This window comes from Lepisosteus platostomus, chromosome 8, assembly GCF_059453375.1.
Source record: "Lepisosteus platostomus isolate fLepPlt1 chromosome 8, fLepPlt1.hap1, whole genome shotgun sequence".
Lineage (NCBI taxonomy): Eukaryota > Metazoa > Chordata > Actinopteri > Semionotiformes > Lepisosteidae > Lepisosteus > Lepisosteus platostomus.
In genome coordinates, this window is record NC_142618.1 from 10,726,490 (window position 1) to 10,746,049 (window position 19,560).

At 36.9% G+C, this 19,560-nt stretch overlaps 1 protein-coding gene across 2 annotated transcripts; it reads right to left on the reverse strand.

The window, feature by feature from the left end:
- Positions 1 to 632: 632 nt before the first annotated feature.
- LOC148655647 (cytochrome P450 7A1-like) lies at positions 633 to 12,998 on the reverse strand. 2 transcript variants are annotated; one of them, XM_088642392.1, is made up of 6 exons: positions 12,922 to 12,998; positions 4,317 to 4,557; positions 3,264 to 3,874; positions 2,811 to 2,941; positions 2,490 to 2,668; positions 633 to 1,877 (listed from the first exon to the last, which is right to left on the reverse strand). In XM_088642392.1, the coding sequence occupies exons 1-6, from the start codon at positions 12,996 to 12,998 to the stop codon at positions 1,578 to 1,580; spliced, it is 1,539 nt and encodes a 512-aa protein (XP_088498518.1). In that variant the 3' UTR covers positions 633 to 1,577. The 2 variants fall into 2 exon arrangements, with proteins under 2 accessions (XP_088498518.1, XP_088498517.1); XM_088642391.1 differs by lacking the exon at positions 12,922 to 12,998 and adding an exon at positions 5,081 to 5,240.
- Between the last annotated feature and the right edge of the window lie 6,562 nt (positions 12,999 to 19,560).

The following is a 19,560-nucleotide window of genomic DNA, read 5'->3' on the forward strand; positions in this document are numbered from 1 at the left end:
AAACATGATGTTTGGTATCTGTGAATCAAACAGGTGAAAAACAACAATGATCAACTAGCTCATTCCAGCAAGTCACATTACTCTCTCCAAATGAGCTAACCTTGTTTCAATTTAGATTTAAATCAATCAATTTAATAAATACCAGGTGGCACATTGCGGTAAGAAAAATATGTCTGTCAGAATGTTTTTCTCAGTTTAACTGGGTTTAAATTGGGAAAAAATGAATTCAAGAGCTTGTGCATTTCATTAAAATCGAATGGCCTTGTAATAAAGCCCTTATTTTACTTTTCTGACTATTTTATTTCACTTCAGCTCTGATACATTTGGAGAGGAAGTCCAAACAAGCTTTCAGACTGTGGTCTTTTACTGAATCTAAAAAATCTCATTCTTACAGTATATTAAAATCACATACTTGCACATTTGTCCAGCACTGTAAATGTTAATCTCAATAAGCATTTTCCAATGTTTATACAAGACACTCAAATGGTAGTGTAACACAATGCCAGACACTCAATCCTATGGAAATTCATTAAAAGTTGGATGTTTATATATGTTTTAACATTCTTCTTTTATGTATTTCCATACAATGGAGTGCCTGGCGTGGTTTAAATCATGGAATCATAACTAAGATATAGTTTGAATAGTTTATTAACTTAAAAAAGTCACTGGAAAAATGGTAAAATAATTTCTAACACGTTAAAACTCTCATATAAATTTAGGCATATCCTTTGTTTAAGTTCCAAAAACTACTTTATTATTCTCAGTATATTTTCTGCAGTCGTAACAGTATGGTAGAGTTACAATAAAAAAAGCATTTTCCATTTAATAGCAATAAAAATTTTCCATTGTAGATAACATTGAATAACATGGCTCACTCAAAATATGGTTTAAATAATATTTTAAAACATTTCAAAATAACCTTTTTCAATATCTATTTTGATAAAAAATCTTGACACATAAAGACCAAAGCAGATGAATGAAATACTCTTCATATTAAAACTATCATGCCTTTAACACATATTTAGATACAATTTGAAAATTGGCCTTGTTCCTTGTAGTGAGGGTTCAGCATCGCTGGTCCTTATCTGTCTCCTGTTGTCATAACTCTATCTCTCAAAATAACTTCCCGTGTGTACTCTATAGAGCGCTATATAGTCTACTAGTGAATAAACCCAACCACTGAAGCTCCATTTGTAAATGAGCCAAATGAACAACACAGAATCTGTTTATACTGTCAGTAGCAGCAAGGCCAAGCACTTTTCATAATGGTAAAGCAATGTATAATGTCAGTATAATTTAATCATCTGTGCCTGTTGGATTTAATAGTTTTCACTTATGTTTGATGTATGTTGATGTAAGTTTGATATTCTACATCATAACATGAAAACATAATATTACTGAGAAGGAGTTGTGTAATGCATGGTAATGAGTCTCTTGTAATTCTATTTTCAAAACAATAACACAGAAATATTGAAGTTGATATACAGTATATATACTTTATGTACACAAGTATGGGTCAGTTATGAGCATAATATACAGTATTTACAGTTGCATTTCAGAAATAAATAAGCACTTTTTTATAAACCCTTCAGTCTGTACCTAAAATCAACATCATATGTAGGCTGTAAAATACCCAGTCCGGCACGAGACTGATCCAATGGAGGGATTTTCACATTTGGATCTAAAAGCTCCATGTCAAAGTAGGAAAGCAACAAAGACAGGAACTGCTTGATTTCATGAACAGCAAAAAACCTTCCAGGACATTTTGTCACTCCAGATCCAAAGGGCATGTAATAATATCTTAGTTTGCGACCATTTCTGCAAAAGGATGTTTTCTCTTGTCCATTTTCATCCAGGTATCTGTCATATTTAAATGTCTGTGGATAAACAAATAAAAAAACAATATTATAGTGTGATTAAATAATCCATAAACAGTGTTTAGGTTAAGTAAAAGGTACAGCTAATGTAAGTAAAAGGTAAATATTCATGAATGTTTCATATACAGTAGACTGAAATATGAAGCTAAAAAACACTGCCATAACGCCTTGATAAACACTACACAACACAATGAAAAGAAATGCATAAAAACCATGTAGCAAAATAAAATGTCACATGAACATATTAGGACCACTGTTACTGAACTGCATCTGCAGAACATTTTGTCATCTCTCAAGTCCTCCCTGGCAATGACCATCCCTTCAACCTGACCTCTCCATCTGGAGTTTAGCTTTCAGCTGAAACTATATTATTAGATGAGGCAGATAGTGTAAACCAAAACTTATTTCTCTTTAACCTCTCTCTCATACAAATAAAAGAAAACACACAAACTTTCAAGGTGTGATGATGTTTTTTTTAGCCTCATTCAATAAAAGTTTGCTTCTACAACAATTCAGTGCAATTGATCTATTGGCAAAACAAATTTCAGATTAGTGGTACAGTACTGTAAGCCTTATCTATGCAAATATTTAGAGCAAATATTTTGAACCAACCAGAGGATCTTCATAAATTTCTGGATCAAAGTGCAGTAGCTGTGGATAAAGGGCTATCACATCATCTTTCCGGATGCTGTAGGATTCATTGTTATCCAAGTGCAGCAGAAAGTTGTTTTTGGCAATTCTGACATTGAGGGATGCACTGGATAGCCTCATTGATTCTTTGATGATGCTGTCTATAAAAACAATATCATGAATAACGGAAGAGATCAGGTTAATCTAACATTTCACATTTTATAATTGAATTAGTTTGTAGTCTCATATTTTACTGTAAACTACAGTGGGTTAAAATACACATTTTAATTAAGCTGGACGTACCCAATACAGGCATGTTATCTAGTTGTGTCCTGTTTAAACATATATGGGTGCCATCCACGCTTGCTCTCTGGCCAGAATCCTCCAGTATCCTCCTCACTTCATCACTTGCAGCTTTCATTGCTTTAGGACACCTGTGAAGGAGAGGAAGATTAAACTGTAGGTAGCATTGAGTCTATGCAAGTTAGGCATCTTGAAAGTCTAGTTAGCTCTTCATATAACCAGCAATGTTTTCTTCTATACTGTATTAGAAATTCTATCCATCATTCACAAGTTTTTACATTATTCATTATTTTTTTGCTAACATAATTGCAGACTGTTAAATATGGGTGAGACACTATTGCAAAATAAAATAAATATATTTGTCAAAGTTCAAATCTACACTACTGTATGTATCTACTTAGCACTTGCTTATTCTGGTCTACTTTAGATTCGCCAGTTTGAAAAACTACGTACCTGATGAGATAGAACAGAGTCCAGAAAGTGGCTGGCAATGTGTTGGCTTGTGATGCCCACAGCAGGGCTACATGGGTTCGGGCTTTACTCATATCATTGAAGGTGGACAAGGTGTCATTCAGAATCATTCTGAGAGAAATTAAATCAGACATATTTGTCCTTTTGCTGAGGTTTTCATGAAGGAGGGTCTTCGCCAGGTTCTCTCTTGCACTGTGAGCGCTTTTGAAAACATGGATGGGCAGACCGGCGACAAGAGCTGGGAAGATCTTGTCAAACTCTTTGAAATTTTCAAGGGCGTTCAGTACCAGTGCCTTCTGAGCCTCCTGTCGGGCAAGGTTCTTGTCTTCTTGAGGATTGAGCTCTTTGCCAAACAGGGTCAAATAGCCAGCCTCAAACATCACCTTGTAGCAGAAGGCAAAGATCCCGTCTGTGACCCAGTCGTTTGAGTTCATTTTCAGTGTGCTTGACTGCAGCATGACACACTGGAGGTTTTCCATCATGTTCTCAACCAGAGATTGCAAAGCATCCCCCTGCAGTGTCTTGATAAACGTCTGGTGCAAGTTTTCTGTGGTAAAGCCATCGTTTGGATCCATGCTTTCATGCCCAAAAGCCTGGAAAAAATAAATGTTAATGTGATCAAAATCCTGATTCTTTATATTTTCATTTTATTAAGTTGCACTGAGACTTGACTCAGAGAGATTGACTTCATAAAAGAAATGGGAGATATGAGATTTTTCTACCTACTGTATCTGGCTTTTACAAAATTAAACAGAATTTATTATTGACATTTTGTATTTGTTACATGTTAAAAGATGCAAGTTATTCTGAAACTATTCTGAAATACTCAGTTATCTAGTTTATTTAAAAGTCCTTTTTGTGCATGATTAGATGCATTCTAACACTGTCAATTTGTCCGTTCTAGTAATAAATGGTATTCCCTTCTCTTAAAATGCCTATTTACCTATTTTATTTTATGCAGTGCTTGTTTACGACAAAAACCTGATGATTAAAAACAATCTCTGTTAAGTGACATTAAAAGTATCAATCTGTTACCTTGGCAGAGGCAGCAAAGTGAAATTTCTTCCAGTCCAGATGCCTACCCTGGCGGATCACAGAGTGGTATGAGAAAGGGTCTGTGAGGAAATGAACATATTGGCCTGCGATTTTGCATGTGAAGATGTGTCCATACTTCTTCTGTCGGCTCCGAAGGAACTCGAGTGGGTTGGCACCAAACTGGAGGGCACAGCCAAGGTAGGGAATGAGACCACTCTCTACCGGGGGCTCTCCTGGACGCCTGAAAAATTAAACAGATTTAATTGAAACACCCTGTCACTCTCTGCCCATGTTTTCCCTGCTGGGCTGTTCCTTAAAGGAAACTGAAAGAATGGGAGAATTCCTAAAGGTTTTGAAAACAGCATGTTTATCACAATGAAGGGATGGGTTTGATATGTTTAAATGTTGTATTTTTTTTCTCACACCCACAGTTTTAACAAATTAAAAATGTATCACAGAATAAAAGTCCACATGCAGTCCAAAAAAGAGAAATGCTGAATTGTGCTGATGGCAAATATGTTGTTTTGTGCTGAAGGTACTGTATGAACTTAAAAAACACTACACACAGTCTGTGGTGAATCTCTAAGATGTATTTTTTGTCATTAGGTGCACTCAAAAATCAATAAAACAAAGTAAAATATTATTTCAACATACTTCAAAGCAATTTTGAGCATTGAGTATAAGACACTACAGAATATTGGTGATGTAAGTATAGCACAATAGTGCAAAACCCAGATGCATTAAAAAGCCAGTAGTGTATTTACCTTCTGCGGATCCCCAGAATCAGCCACAAGCAGCAACAAAGCCAAACTACAACTCCCCAGATCAAGGCTATGCTTAGAATCATTGTTAGTGTGGAATATGAGAGGCAGGGCTGGAAGAGAGATTCTAAAAGATGCACAAGCCTTTTATGACGAAGTGTGGTGCCTCACTTTATACAGTACTACATCCTAAGCCACGACTACTCCAGTGAGAAAATGAATGATTAACGTATCTGATGATGACCTATCCCCTTACATGTTAAAGTGTCAAATGCTTCTAGAAAATCAGGGAATGTACAATGGCATATTGTCCTTGAACTAGGTCCATGGACACTAACACCAAAGACATAGAGAGCCGTATAGATAATTTATCTCAGCTGGTAAACAATCTCAAGGTCTTGACGGGTGTCGTTTCAGCTCAGGTATAAAAGAGTACCTAAATGTAGATATAGTTTTATCTTAAAACATTTAAGTAACCTGCCTAATATGTCTGTGGAAATCTTCAGTAAAAAAAAAAGTCTGCTTTGTGAGAATCCATGTGAAAAAAATAAATTGATGTACAAAACCATTTTCATTTTTTTTACAGTAAAACAACAGTGTACTTTACTGGCACTTAGGGTGTTCTGGAAATCTATTGTACCTCTGTCACCTTGTCACCAATATGTCCATATTTTGTTGTTCTCTGAATTTCCCATCATAACACTTTGACATTGTACTATACAAAGAAAATTAGAAGATTCTCCTTTGTATAGTACTGTATTTAACAGCTTTGCTGTCACCTGTAAATCGGTTGCTTGTTCAAAAGATTAACAGTATTTACAGGCTTACAGATTTTATGTCATGCAATTAGTGTAATCCTCTTTGTGTGTCATCACAACAGTTTACCTTCAGAGTAATGCATCTGTCTCGATAATTTCCCTCAATTAGGTGTTTTGAATTTGAATTTCAAGCCACAGTTCAAACAGTTATTGTATACAACAAACCAACCGAAAAGGCCAAGGAGATTTTGAATCAAGTCGGGTATAAAGTAGTGAAGAATCAGGAAAAAGTTGCAAAAAAAATGTCACTCATTTTCCATATGAGATGTCTGACATGCATCATTAAGAAGAGGAATGTCTGACACTACCTACATTAAGCTGTCCTTCCAAACTGAGCACCCGGGCAAGCAGAAAAACTATGCAAGACGCCACTGTGAAGCCAACGGTGACTTTGAATGATTTGCAACGTTTCGTGACTGAGATTGGAGTCAATGTTGATACTGTACATCAAGCACAATTGTAGCAGCATCATATGAGAGCAAATCCAAGAGTTGGTGGCTCACAAACCTGCTGATTTTCATTCCATCCCACCTTAATGTCAATGAATGGTTTGACAGAAGGCTCGGTTGGAACAAAAACCAACAGGTGTGTGGGTCACCAGGACTGGAACCACTGAGGGATGATTTGCACCAGCAGGGATGGAGAAGCTTGTCATGGTAGGAAGTATAGGAGCATCCTAAAGGAAAACATGCTTAAATCTTAAAGTGTTAAGTCTTAATAATTATGCATTTTGGCAGGAAAATGATCCAAAGCTCCATTACTTTCAGTTCTATTGGGAGTGGTCTGACAAGACGAGAACAACAATTAATTTCACTAGGCAGCCCAATCAAAGTCCTGACTTTGCAGAAGATAGAGGCAGATTTGGAGGGATTTTGCCAGAAAGAATGGACAACAATCGGATGTTTTGTGAATTTTTGGATTATAGCACTGGATAGTTATGGTTTAACACGCTTGGTTAATGGGCAGCCTCCTGGCCACAAGATAAGGAGACTCAAACCCAAATCAGAGAGGAGTTAACCAAGGGGCAGCTGCAAGGTAGTAATGGCGTGAAGGAGGGATGCTTGAGAAAAATGTGAAGGAAGACATTTGTTTAATATATCTAGAAATGCGTGAGATGAACTTGTTGTTGTCCCTCCCAAACTTCAGTTAATTACTAATATTTATAATTAATGAACATGCGGTAGTTTAAGAAGAAGATGGAAACATTTTGTAAGGCTTTGTGCATAATATTAATAGTGAGGAAATAGGTTTATTGATTGTGTTGTTTTTGTGCAGGCCATGTCCTAGAAGGCAAAGAGTTACTACTCTTCTCAGGAATGTCACATCCATTTGATTCATCTATAATTGTTTTCAGATGACTTTGGCTATAGCATAAAGAATTCCAGGAAGATATAATACAAGCATCAGCAGAATATTCGTAGTGCACTGTCTGCATAAAAATATATATACAGTACATATTTGGAGGCAGTTCATAGCTCATATTTTAATACCCGAGAGAGGAAATCTCTCTTCTCTGGGCCAGAAAGCATTTAAGGTGGCAGAGGAAAGTTGAATATGGTGGAGTGTTTCATTAACCAAACCATGTTTTAAGACTTTTAACAAATGCAGTTGAAAACAGTGTATGTGGTGACATTATAGTAAGCATTATGATGACTGTTGCATAACTGTTTATAACAGTAAGAGACACCTGAATTGCCCTTACAGTAGTTACGTTTCTGGTCTGTAGTCTGCCGGTACAAAATGGATGCCGAATGGGACCCAGCTGCATATTACACCTCATTTGTGGATGAAGTGAGTTCTTGTCTGGGTTTAAAATTCATTGTTTGGTTCCTTCTAAATAGACAAATGTAAAAATATATATAATTAGTTCCTGTATTTAGAGCAAATGCATAGATGAAGTGAAAGGAGTTGCTGGCACAAGAATCACAGCTACTGTAAATATCCAGCTGCATTTAATTATACACATATAGTCAGTTCTTATAGCTGGGGTTTGGCTTTAGGAAAGGATTATACAGTAGCTGAAATGCTTAAATATAAATTAAATTTGACATAACGTATGCAGTATACATAATCTCCACTTTACTTTTATTCTAAAATATTTTTTTATTTTATAAAATAGTTTTTCCACAAATAATTTACTTGAAATTGATACAAAAAGTAGTCTTGGGTTTCTACTCACCTTCATTAGCATCACTTTAATGGATCTTGTTTACGTGTTTCATTTCAGTGCACTTTGAATTCAGACTAATGTAACCTAAGTATTTGAATTCCGAGAGGTCACTTCTGGATAAGTGTTCAATTGTAGGTTGTTCACCCTTTCAAGCTCCTACATTTGTTCCAGTTCTACTTTTGTTTTATGGATATATACTGTAAATGGATTTGTTTTTATTTATGGTTTTTCTGCAGGAAAAAAAACAAAATAATCTTCCATGTGTCATAAACATTTTGTTGTTTTGCCTTTTTGCTTGACAATGCCTCATTTCCTGGTCATAAGTCACCTCTTTTCTTTATAAATGAATTTTTCCAACATTAATCAAATGGATTTCTGGAACCTACTGTATTTGTGTAATGTTATGATGATAGTTCAGTTGTAAGGTGTCATACGCTTAATTAGTTTGCTTTCATGGGGTTAGTATTATAACGCTCTTATCACTCCTTCAAGCTGAAGTTGCCTGTAATTTCTTTGCTGAACAGTTTGCTCAGGATGTCAAGAAAGTAACCAAAACAGAATCACTATACAGTAAGTAAAAAAAATACAGTCAGTTTTTCTTGAGTGGTTAAAATCAATTTAACTCCTTTTCTGGTGAAATGCAGTCATTAATTCTTGTTAATATCCCTCTGCAGAGTATATTAAAATCATCAATCTGTCAGCCAACCTTAGACTTCTTCTCCAATGTAGGTGTTCTGAAACAGCGGCCATTTGTTGTGTCACTGCTGCCCCAAAGTTTTTTTATCTTTTTATTTAGCTAATTTTGGCGGTACAGTGTCACAGTGCTTAGCATTGCTGCCTTGTAGTACCTGGCCCCCAGCTCGATTCCTAGGGTGCTATCTGCATAGAGTTTGTATGTTTACCAGTGTTCACATTGTGTTTCCTCCAAGTTCTCCAGTTTCCTCCCACAAAGACTTACTCATTGGCTTCTGGGTAAACTGGCTCAAAAGCGAGTGTGTGCGTGTGTGTATCCGTGTGAGATGGATTGTTGTGGATGGATTCAACCATCCAGGTTGAATCCTGCCTTGAGCCTGTTGCTTGCTGGTATAGCAACCTTATCCTGTACAACTGGATAACGTGGTTAGAAAATGGACGGATGGATAAGCTGCAAATCTTTTTACACAAGTCTCTACCAACCTTTTGACTTAATGCAACTTTGGGATCCAAAGCCCTTCATAGTAAGAGGACTAAGAAATGCCCTCGGACTGTTCAACTATTCTCAGCACCTTATACCAGATGATACCAAGAAGGCCCAGCCATTGTATCACCGGAGTTAAAGCTTGGAACTGTAGTTATCAATTGAATAGAGGAGGGAGAAGACTTGTTCATTGAACTCTAAGAGAGAGTGGCCAGTGCTCCAGCACTGGGTCTTCCTGACCAAGGTCTTCCATTTCATGTATGTTACGATGTAAGGCCAAGATGTTCAGCTGCTGCTGATTGTGCTGCATGGGCTGTCATTACCGTTGAAGACCTGGTGGATGACAGAAGGTGGTGTTACACACCAATCACCAATTGCTGTGCCAACTGATTTACAACAGCCTGAGAACCATAACTGATGCAATATGGGTGAGATGGGAAGCTACTCTCCTGGGAAAGGGATTAGAAGTAAAAGTAGTTAAAGACCCCAGTATCAATGCAACCAATCTAATGATGGAAGAGGAGAAACCTATGCAGATGGAAGAAGAGGTTCACAGCATCTTCAGGTGTGTACCATGCCAGATGCCAAACTGAATTTATGGATCGATGAGGGGAAGTGACTAACTGGATGGGTTGTGGCTTCTGAAGATGAGACGCTACAAGTCTCAGGAAGCTTTGGATTCAGGGGGGCACAGTGAGCTGAACTGCAGGCCCAAATGACTAAACTCCAAATGTCCAGCTGAAAGAAGGCAAACATCTACAGTACATCAACAGCTGCTATGCCTTTGGAGTAGTTCATTATTACTTGCTTGTTTGGAACAAGAGGGTTCTCCTTACCGCCTATGGCACCGAAATCCAGCACTGAGACCTAATACAAGACCTCCTACAGGCTGTTCACTTACCCAGTGAAGCAACAGTTGTTAAAGACAAGTCTCACCAGAAAGACAATAATAAGGAAAACTGGGGAAACAGACCTGCTGACGAGGCAGCAAAGCTGGGAGCTCAAAGAGCCCAAGTGATGGTCATAGCAGCCACGACCATGACACTCAAAGGCGTAACTAAAAAAGAGGTTAAAACTGCTTATTCCTCTGAAGTGCTGGATGAGATAACCAGATTGGAATGCCTAATGGGCCAAAGAGACAGTAACCTCACTATGTGTGAACATGGGCTGGAATCCCAATGTCCAAGTGCCTCAGAGGGCCCATGGTCCAGAACACCATCGCAACTTCCTTCTGCATCTATGGTGCTGATAAGGCTGTATGAAATTATTCTGACATTGTAAAACACCAAAACATTATCTAAAACATTAACTAAAGCAGGTAATCTCAGTCAGGGAATGTCAGTCAGGGTATGGAGTTTTGGTACATCATTTGAATAATACCACAAGATTGTTAAGCATCCAGATGCAGGGCCCCAAGGGAGGACTTTTTGCAGGAAGTTGGGATTGCTGTACATATGTGGAGAATGTTAGGTTTGTATGTTCGTGTCTATTATTGTTCTTTCCTTATGTGCCATGTCAAATCTAACCTAAGAGAATGACCTAACCTGGAAATGCCCTAGATATGGACATCATGTTTGGCCCAACCTTTGACTGCATTAAACATCTAAAAGTAATCTAGGAGTAGGGGTCCCAAATCCCGAGAAAGGGTGGACTCTTTGGGAAAATGTGACACCGGGTGAAAAACAATGGGGAGAGCAGGGACACCTGCTGAAAGGCTGAAAGGTGGGACTGAAAAAAAGAGAAGCTTATATGTATTAACAAAAATAATAATATGGACTGCTTTTATTTATCAGCCTTATTTTCATATACTTATAGATTGTAGTGTCCCACCTCGGTAGCAGTCTGCCTGGGAGCCTCTGAACCTTGATCTCTTTCCCCTCTTTTTGCAACCTCACTTCCCCTCTCCCTGCCTCTATAAAGGGGACACCTTTCCTCTTTCTCCCTATTTTCGTACCACCCCAAGCTGTGCAGTGGCAGCTGTTACTTCTCTACCTCCTTCCTAAGCCTCCTCTTAATGACTAGCACTCCTGTGTACCAAGAATGGTTTAAAAAGTCAGAGATCCGCAGTTACTGTCTCCTGCCTCTCCTTCTGCACTGTTGCCTCTGCAAAGGAATCGTTGCAATATTAATAAGCTAAACCGACTGTATGTGCGAGACTTGACTACTTTCAAGTTGTCTCTGTTAGCTATTTTAAGAGGACGTAGCTAGCACAGTTTAACAAAAAGGGAACTAACATAAAGTCAAAGAGTTATCTTGGGTTCAGTCTGGAGTTGTAGTGTAACATTCAGGATTTTTATATGTCTGTATAAAACTGCACTACACCCACTTGCCTGTTGAGAAGCTTTGCTGAAAGTATCTTGTCAAGCAGGGTCTGCCGGCACTGTAATAAACTGCCTTTTAACCATCTTTTCAACTTGGTATCATTGCCTGATTACTTCTGTTCTTAGAAAGGGATATTTCATTTCCCTCTGATCATCACAACAGATAAGGAAAATCCATATTAGGATTTGCTCTCTGTATTTGTATAGTCTGATCAATGTTTTCAGGAGCAAAGAAAATAATAGATAGGATGAACAACATTCTACTGTACAGTACAGTATATACCTTATGAGATGAAGTGTGCTAGACTTGGAATGAAAACTTTATCAGCCTCAGTAATACGAGGTCGTGAAGTTGAAAAGCAGAGATAAAGTGTACAAATTAACAATAACATACCACAGGCCTTTTTAACCTTCATGAGCTTCAGCAAACTAAAAGTATTTTCCATTTTACCTACAGCATATACATTATCTTTTAGAATTATATATGTAATATCCACTTCACTCCCCTCATGAGTTCCCATAAGGTCCCCATGAAGTGACCCGAGAATCCTCCATGTATATCTATAAAACCCATCAAGTCCCCTGATTTCAGATAATGTACACTTCTCTTGTAGTCTCAATCTTTTACTATTGAAAGCGTAGGAGGTCATTATGATATTCATTCCCTTGCTCTACCTTAGGTGGGGCAGATCAGGGGGTTGTCATGGAGACGCTAATTTCTTCCTTGCTAGAAAGAGCAGAATAAAAATCATCATATTTAGAAATAAAAAAATGCAAAAAATAGCAAGTACCAGAACTGAGGCTGTGGTAGTAGAACTCTGCCCCATTTCCAATCAAGTACCTGTATACCAAGCTGTAAAAGCCCCAGAGTCTAGCACCTTAATCGGAGGTCCCATTTCTACACTCTAACCTCTATCCCTGGTTCAGTCTTCAGTCAGCTCTGCACTCCACTAGGGGCTAAGAAGCAATCAAGTAGACATGAAACTGAATTCAAGTTCTCTTGTGTAAAGGATTCAAATGCTTGTAGGCAGAACATGGAGCCTGATGGCAACAAGCAGTGCAATCAAATAATACCATGAGGTACCATCTTTCATCAGTGAGGAAAAACCTCTGGACTGTTGACGTCTTACAGCACTTATGGAATCAGCACTTATCTCAGTGGAAATTACTTGTAAAATGTGGGCCTAGCTGTATCAAAGAAACTTGTATAAACTACCCACTGGTAATAATGAATATTCACTACTGGTAGTTAAAGTGGTCCACTTTGTTGGTTTAATCTCCAATATTGGTGATTAAACCAGCTGCCAAGGTCTGCCCAAGTCTACTGCTTCTTCTTGTCAACAGGAACTGAAGGTTACCTGGAAGCCTCCTGGTTGCCCGTGATGGGTGTAGACTGCTGGCCAAGCACGCTCCCAGCTCTTTCAGCAAGCATCATCTTAAGCACCTTTTAGTTGACAATACCGAAACACAACAACATTACATCTACATTGCTATATTACAGGATTTTATAACAGGGACATTTGTTGGCATTTCTTCTCCTTCGTTCTAGTGACAACACAAATAAATATACTGTACATTCCATAATCTTCCTAAAGACATTACTTTACTCGAGCATGTCAACAGAGCTTGCTTGGAATTAAACTGCTTGCAATTTTCTATTTATTATTATATTACACTTTCACTTTCCTTTTCAAACATCCTTTTACAGTAGATTATTAAACAGTTTAATGATACATATTTGACAACGATATTACTCCAAGTTTATCAAAAACCTACAGTATTAACCTTAGCAAGCAGCAGAAACGATTTTGAGGTAATTCAAGGCATAACATACTGTATGAATAATTATGTATATAAGTTCCTTGGAGTTATAGTTTTACATTTTTTGCAAGAATAGCATTTGCTTCTTAAAAGTATTCCAGCTGATCTATGAAACAAAGCATGTAATGCATTACTAAGACAAGCAACAAAACATCACCAGTTGATTTATGTTAATGAAGGGTAATTGATGATGTGGAATGGTGGAGACAAATGATACAAGCCAGTTGGTCATTAAGATCAAGGTACGCATTCACACCATAATCATTTTTATGTATATGTTTTGGCAAGATCTAGATTTGCAAGTTTAATGTGTTATAATGTCTTTTTTAATTTACACGTTGAAGGCTGTAGTATTATTGTGGTATTAAGTGTTAAATCATACTTTGAGCATTACTTTGAACATGAAACAAACATTACAAACATATGTAATAAGTACAGGCCTTAAATAATTGTTTCCTTCTGGTGAGGTTATCAGCATTTCATATACACATAACCTTAAAAGGGCTTCACCTTGTCATTTACTACCAGAGCCGCCTAGTGGCTAGCTGAGATATCCTTTTTAGGGGCTCTGGTTATCTGCATCCGAGCTTGTTAGCCATATACAGTAGGCAAATGAAAAAACTATTGTTGCTTTCCTTACAATAAACAATTAAATAGAAGATCGGTTAAATTAAAAAAAAACATTTGGCTTCTTCACTTATTCACTAAAAAAATAATTACGTAATTATATCTGTTTTTAAGAAAGGTTTTCATCTCGGTTTTTACAATCAACATGTAAAGGTATCTTTGTTCCCACTAATATTTCTTGACCACCAATGTTGTGTCAAATCTCTTGTTCTGAAGAATTTTGACAGGCAATTCAAACAGTTCTTCTTCATTTTGCTTATGGTTGCTATTTTTCTTTCTACTTGTTTCCCAATATTAGTTCAGGTCATGGGTACTACACTACCATTGATGAAAGCTTGGTTATGGAGAGATTCATGATTCTATGTTTTTTTAGAAAACTATCTTTTTCTGTGTTTTAAGCAATTTAATGACATTATTTTCTGAGGGAATATTGCACCATTATTTATTCTCAATGAGTTATAGAAACGTGTGCAGTGTAGACATTTTGTTCTTTACATGTGTAGCATATGAAGAACACACACACACATACAGTATAGTACTGTACTGCAATTTTGTTTGAATAATCATTTTTTCTCTAATTTGTCCTTAGATATCCATCTCACAGCTGCAATTCACAGATAAGCAGAAAGCATGTTCCTCACTACTTTCACTTTGTATGCCTTTATAAATCATTGTATAAGTTCAGTCCCTATTTAATTTCTTATCCATCATTTGTCCGATTAGTAAGCGAATGACTTTTATTGTACACAAGAAAAACTCTGTCTTTTTAAGTTCCTCCTGATAAAAAACAAAGCACCCCTAGATATACATTATCTTTAAAAAAAAAGAACATGCCCAGAAAAACTGCCCTACTCAACTATCACACCACGTCTACCGCCTAGCAATTTGTCTTTCAGCTGTAAATGTATTATCACCATTTACTCAGAATAATGTATGTAATCTAAACTATCTTGCTACAGAAATATGCTTAAAAAATTAAAAAATATTTTAGATGTAAAGCTGTGTATATATTCCTCCAAACACTGTTTCTCCAAATAGTTTAATTCATTATGTTTATTGTGATATTTAATCTACAAAAATGTGAAGTTACAATTAAGTTATTTCATAAATGTTAGTAAAGTTACCATCATCACTAATACTAAATTAAATTTATAAGCAAATAATTATCTAAATACAAATGTTTGTTGTTGATCAGTAAAATTTAGCAGAATACAATATCAATTTTATCAGTGCCATGTTAATTTCAGGAACCCTTGGTTTGCATAAAATGATTGACTTTGCCACTGTTAACAGAGCAGATAAGGAAACCTTGAAGGATCAATTCTAACATTAATAATTAACAATTCCAGACAATTTCCATGTAGATGCTCTGGCAGCCTTCAGTTGTGAGATTACACTTAGACTCTGCTTCTCCTTAAGCCGATAGCTGATGGAATGTTTTCTAAATGTATTAATGCATGTACTGTATTGCAGGAGACCTAGGCAAAATCAATAGGAAAAATATGCTTAGAATATTAAATATGCTGGATTTTCTCACTGACATAAAAACGTGCGTATTGAATTTGATTTTTGATAGAGTATCACAGAAATAATCTCCATGGTGTAGAAGGTGAATAAACCAAACGAAAAAAAAAACAAAGTAAAAGAAAGAATTCCTCCTCTTTTTTGAAAGTTCAGGTAGTGACTTGAAAGGCTTGGTAGTGGATCCAGCAGTATTGGGATGAAAAGGGTCTTAAGATGAAAAGTACTAGCTTTCTGAAGTTCCATTGGCACATCTACCTCCGACTGGATCGGTATACAGTAGGTCTATGGGGTCTAGAGAAGAGACTGGCCTTTCTGCCCATTACAAGTTCATAATGCAAAAGACTCAAGTTATATGTAGTAATCATACAGTACATCCCCATTTGTCATTAATCAAGAGGTTTGTTGTTATATTGCCCATGTAATTGCATTATTTTGGATTCCAAAAGTCTTGTTATACTAGTCTACAGTGTAAAAAGCATGTCTGCAGTCTACTGTGTACAAAGCATATACAGTATAACGCATTGTATAAGCATATGTAGTGCAAAAGTTATGCACTACATATGTTTTTTTGCACTACATATGCTTATACTGTACATTCCATTTTACATGCTTTTTACACTGAGTGCTAGCAATAAAATACTGTTGAAACACCAAAGAAACATTGTGGTATAGAAGGCAAACTAAATAAATCTTTAGTACTTTAGTAATGACATTTATTATATAAAAGAATGTTAAAATACATGACCAGTAGTGATACACGTGTTGACTCACACCTACGTGCTGGTGTGGGTCTACCTGCAGGTCGGGTGGGCTCGGGTTCAAAGTAAAAGATCTGAGATCGGGTGGGGGTTCGTTTCCCACAACCACGGGTGGGTGCGGGTAAAAAAAAACAACAACCCGTGCATCACTATTGTTTGGTGTAATTTGTAATGGAGCGGGCTTGGACCAGGTTCGGGTCAGTACTTTTATCATTATAAATCGGGTTGGATGGGTGTGGATTCGTTTCTCACAACTGCGGGCGGGTGCAGGGCCAAAAAATAGCCAACCAGCGCATCACTAGTAATCAGACAAAACCACACCAATCGACATGACTTTGAAGGCCCAGAACACTGCAATCTGCCAAATCAATGGGTCGACATCAGAAAAGAATAATAATGAAACCAAATGATAAGTAACTGACCTACTGTACACCTTGTGGAAGAACCAGGGTAGCTGCTGGAGATAGTGCAGCCAATGTGTATGTCAGTTTCACTTGACTATTTTATTAGGCAGTTAGAAAAACACATTTATTTATGATAATAATAATAATAATAATAATAATAATAATAATAATAATAATAATAATAATAATAATAATAATAATAATAGTAATAGTAATAATAATAATAATAATAATTGGTTACACTTATATAGTGCTTTTCTGGACACTCCACTCAAAGCGTTTTACAGGTAATGGGGACTCCCCTCCACCACCACCAATGTGCAGCATCCACCTGATGATGATGATAAGCACATGATAAGCAGATAAGATAAGATGATAAGCACATCTCTTGTCCTGGAACTCCCAGAAAACCACGGTTACTTCTTTTCCCATTCCTCCTCTCTTTCCATAATCCTCGCTTGCTTCACGTTCTCCCCCCTGCCCTTCCTCTGTGTTTCTGGTCAATCATACTGCCCACTGCACCTACAGCTCCAGTCCATTTTTATTGTTTCGTCTGCCATCCTTTCCTAGACTTCCTTTTTGCTCTCTATGTACCGTAGATGCCCTCCTGGTTGCTGATGCTTACTCTGTGCTGAGGTTGCAAGTGCATGGTGTCAGTCTAAGATGTGTCTGGGCTTCTGATTCATAGCCCTCATCATCCATGGTGCCTGCATTATGGTTGCAGCCCAGACAGCTGTGCCAATGCACCCCCCTTTACTTCCCATCTGTTGGCTCCCTATTGGTTCAGTGTTGGCCATTGTACCACCCCACCACCACCCATGGTTCCTCAAACACAACAGACTCCTGTTTATCTTGAGGACCATTGTTAAGGTGCTATTTTCTTTAGGATCATCACAGTTTCAGATCGGTGTTCCTCATAAACCTTGTGGATCTGAACTGACTCATTGACACAAAGCTTATGCACCAATAACTCCAGCATTCAAGGAATCTGAGTCGGTGTCTTGGAGTTCTTCAAATCCTTCTGCGGGGGTCGACAGCCTTGTCTTTATGGCAAGGCCTGCCATTTTCTTGGCCAGGCAAGTTAATAACAAACACTCAAATATTAAGGAAAAAGCAATAGGTTTATTCCTTGCTAAAATGAGAAGAAAAGAAACACAACGTTTTGGCTGTAGAGCCTTCTTCGGGTGTGTTCACCCCATGCATGCTGACACAGCTGAGCCTGAACTACTAAAATATGAAGTAGGCTGTCCCTATATAGTCATGATTCTGTTGCTCTAATTATTACTTAACCAAAATACTGAGATAGAATAGTTAACCAGACATTGGAGGTCAAACACTAACCTCAGACTTTCTATCTCTTATGTATAAATGTTTGGCTGCTGAGCCTTCTGTGCACACATTTGTTCTAGCACCCCTCTCCACCTCATCTACAGTGCATCCTTGCAGCAGCCTCCCTGATTCATTCCTCAAAAGTAAGGGGGGGTTCTGTCTTGGCCTTGTGGTTAGTGCTGTAATTTCTTCAGCCAGGAAAGTTAATTACAAGCATTAATGTTGATTAGATTTTGTCCAAACTACTGAAAACAGGGAAATCAGACAGAGGAAGCCCAACAATCTCATAGCAACACTTTAGCATGAAACTTAAGTCTTGCATTTTAAGTCTTGCATTAGCCATACTTAGTGTAAGCAGTAGCCTTGTTTTTCTGTTACTTATGGCTATTTTCTAGAAAAAGACCAATATATCACGTATTTATCTTTTAATTACAATTATAGAGTAACTTATCTCCGGCACTAAGGTTCTACTGTATGTATAGTATCACGGTATCGGAAAAAGTAAGGGACAAAGTTCCCTTTCATTCAAGGTTTTCCTTAGTGGACTCTGTTATCACAATACTATACCACAGTCAATACATTATACGTATTTTTCAAAATACCGGATACCCACATAATATTTTGCACCAAAAGTGACTCTGCAAATACAAAACAGGAAACACTGTGACATGTTTATGGCTTCCAAATATTTACACTTTAAAATAAGAACAATAATACGTTAATAAAACTTACTTCAAGGTTCACACTAAAATCATTTTCATTCTGTCCTACCTCTCCCTCTCAGGATCAATTAAAAATGAATGAGATTAGGGTCAATTAATTTGAAATTTTATAAATATAACTTTGATACTGTATGTGCTATATTTATTTAGGGACATATTCAAAAATAACATTTACAGCTAAATACCCATATAAATTATCACATATTTGAAATTCTTACCAAACTGTCAGTTATTTTATTTCAATATTATGTGATGATTTTCACAGTGCTTGATGAGAAAAATTTACAACTGCAATTACATTCTCCTTGTATTATTTACAGAACATAAAATTCGGACAATGCTGAGTACACTACAAAAAAAATAATTAAATATATCCCCAAAATCAATATTCTGATTTTAAAATTCTATTAGTATCTCAATCCAAAACCCTTGTCAAAATAATTACATAAGTACATTGTGACATATTTTTTGACTTGTCAGATATCACTTAGAATTATCAATAATAAACAAGGTTGTTATTTGCAAATAGAACACAAACAGAAGAAATGGATGTCAAAAGATTTTTGCAAAACTTTTCATGCTTAACTGTTTCATTTTTATATATTGCATTGTACTTGTTAAAATGTAAAAAAAAACAATAATTCTATTAATTTTATTTTTTAGTATTTTTATCTAAATATGCAGCCACTCAGAGGATGTAATCCAAGGTCTGTTATTTGACATCGGACCTTTGTCCAATTTGGTGTAAGCACACATCTATGCCTTTTGAACTTTAATCTTAAACGAGAATTAAAGGGAAACACAGACAGGAG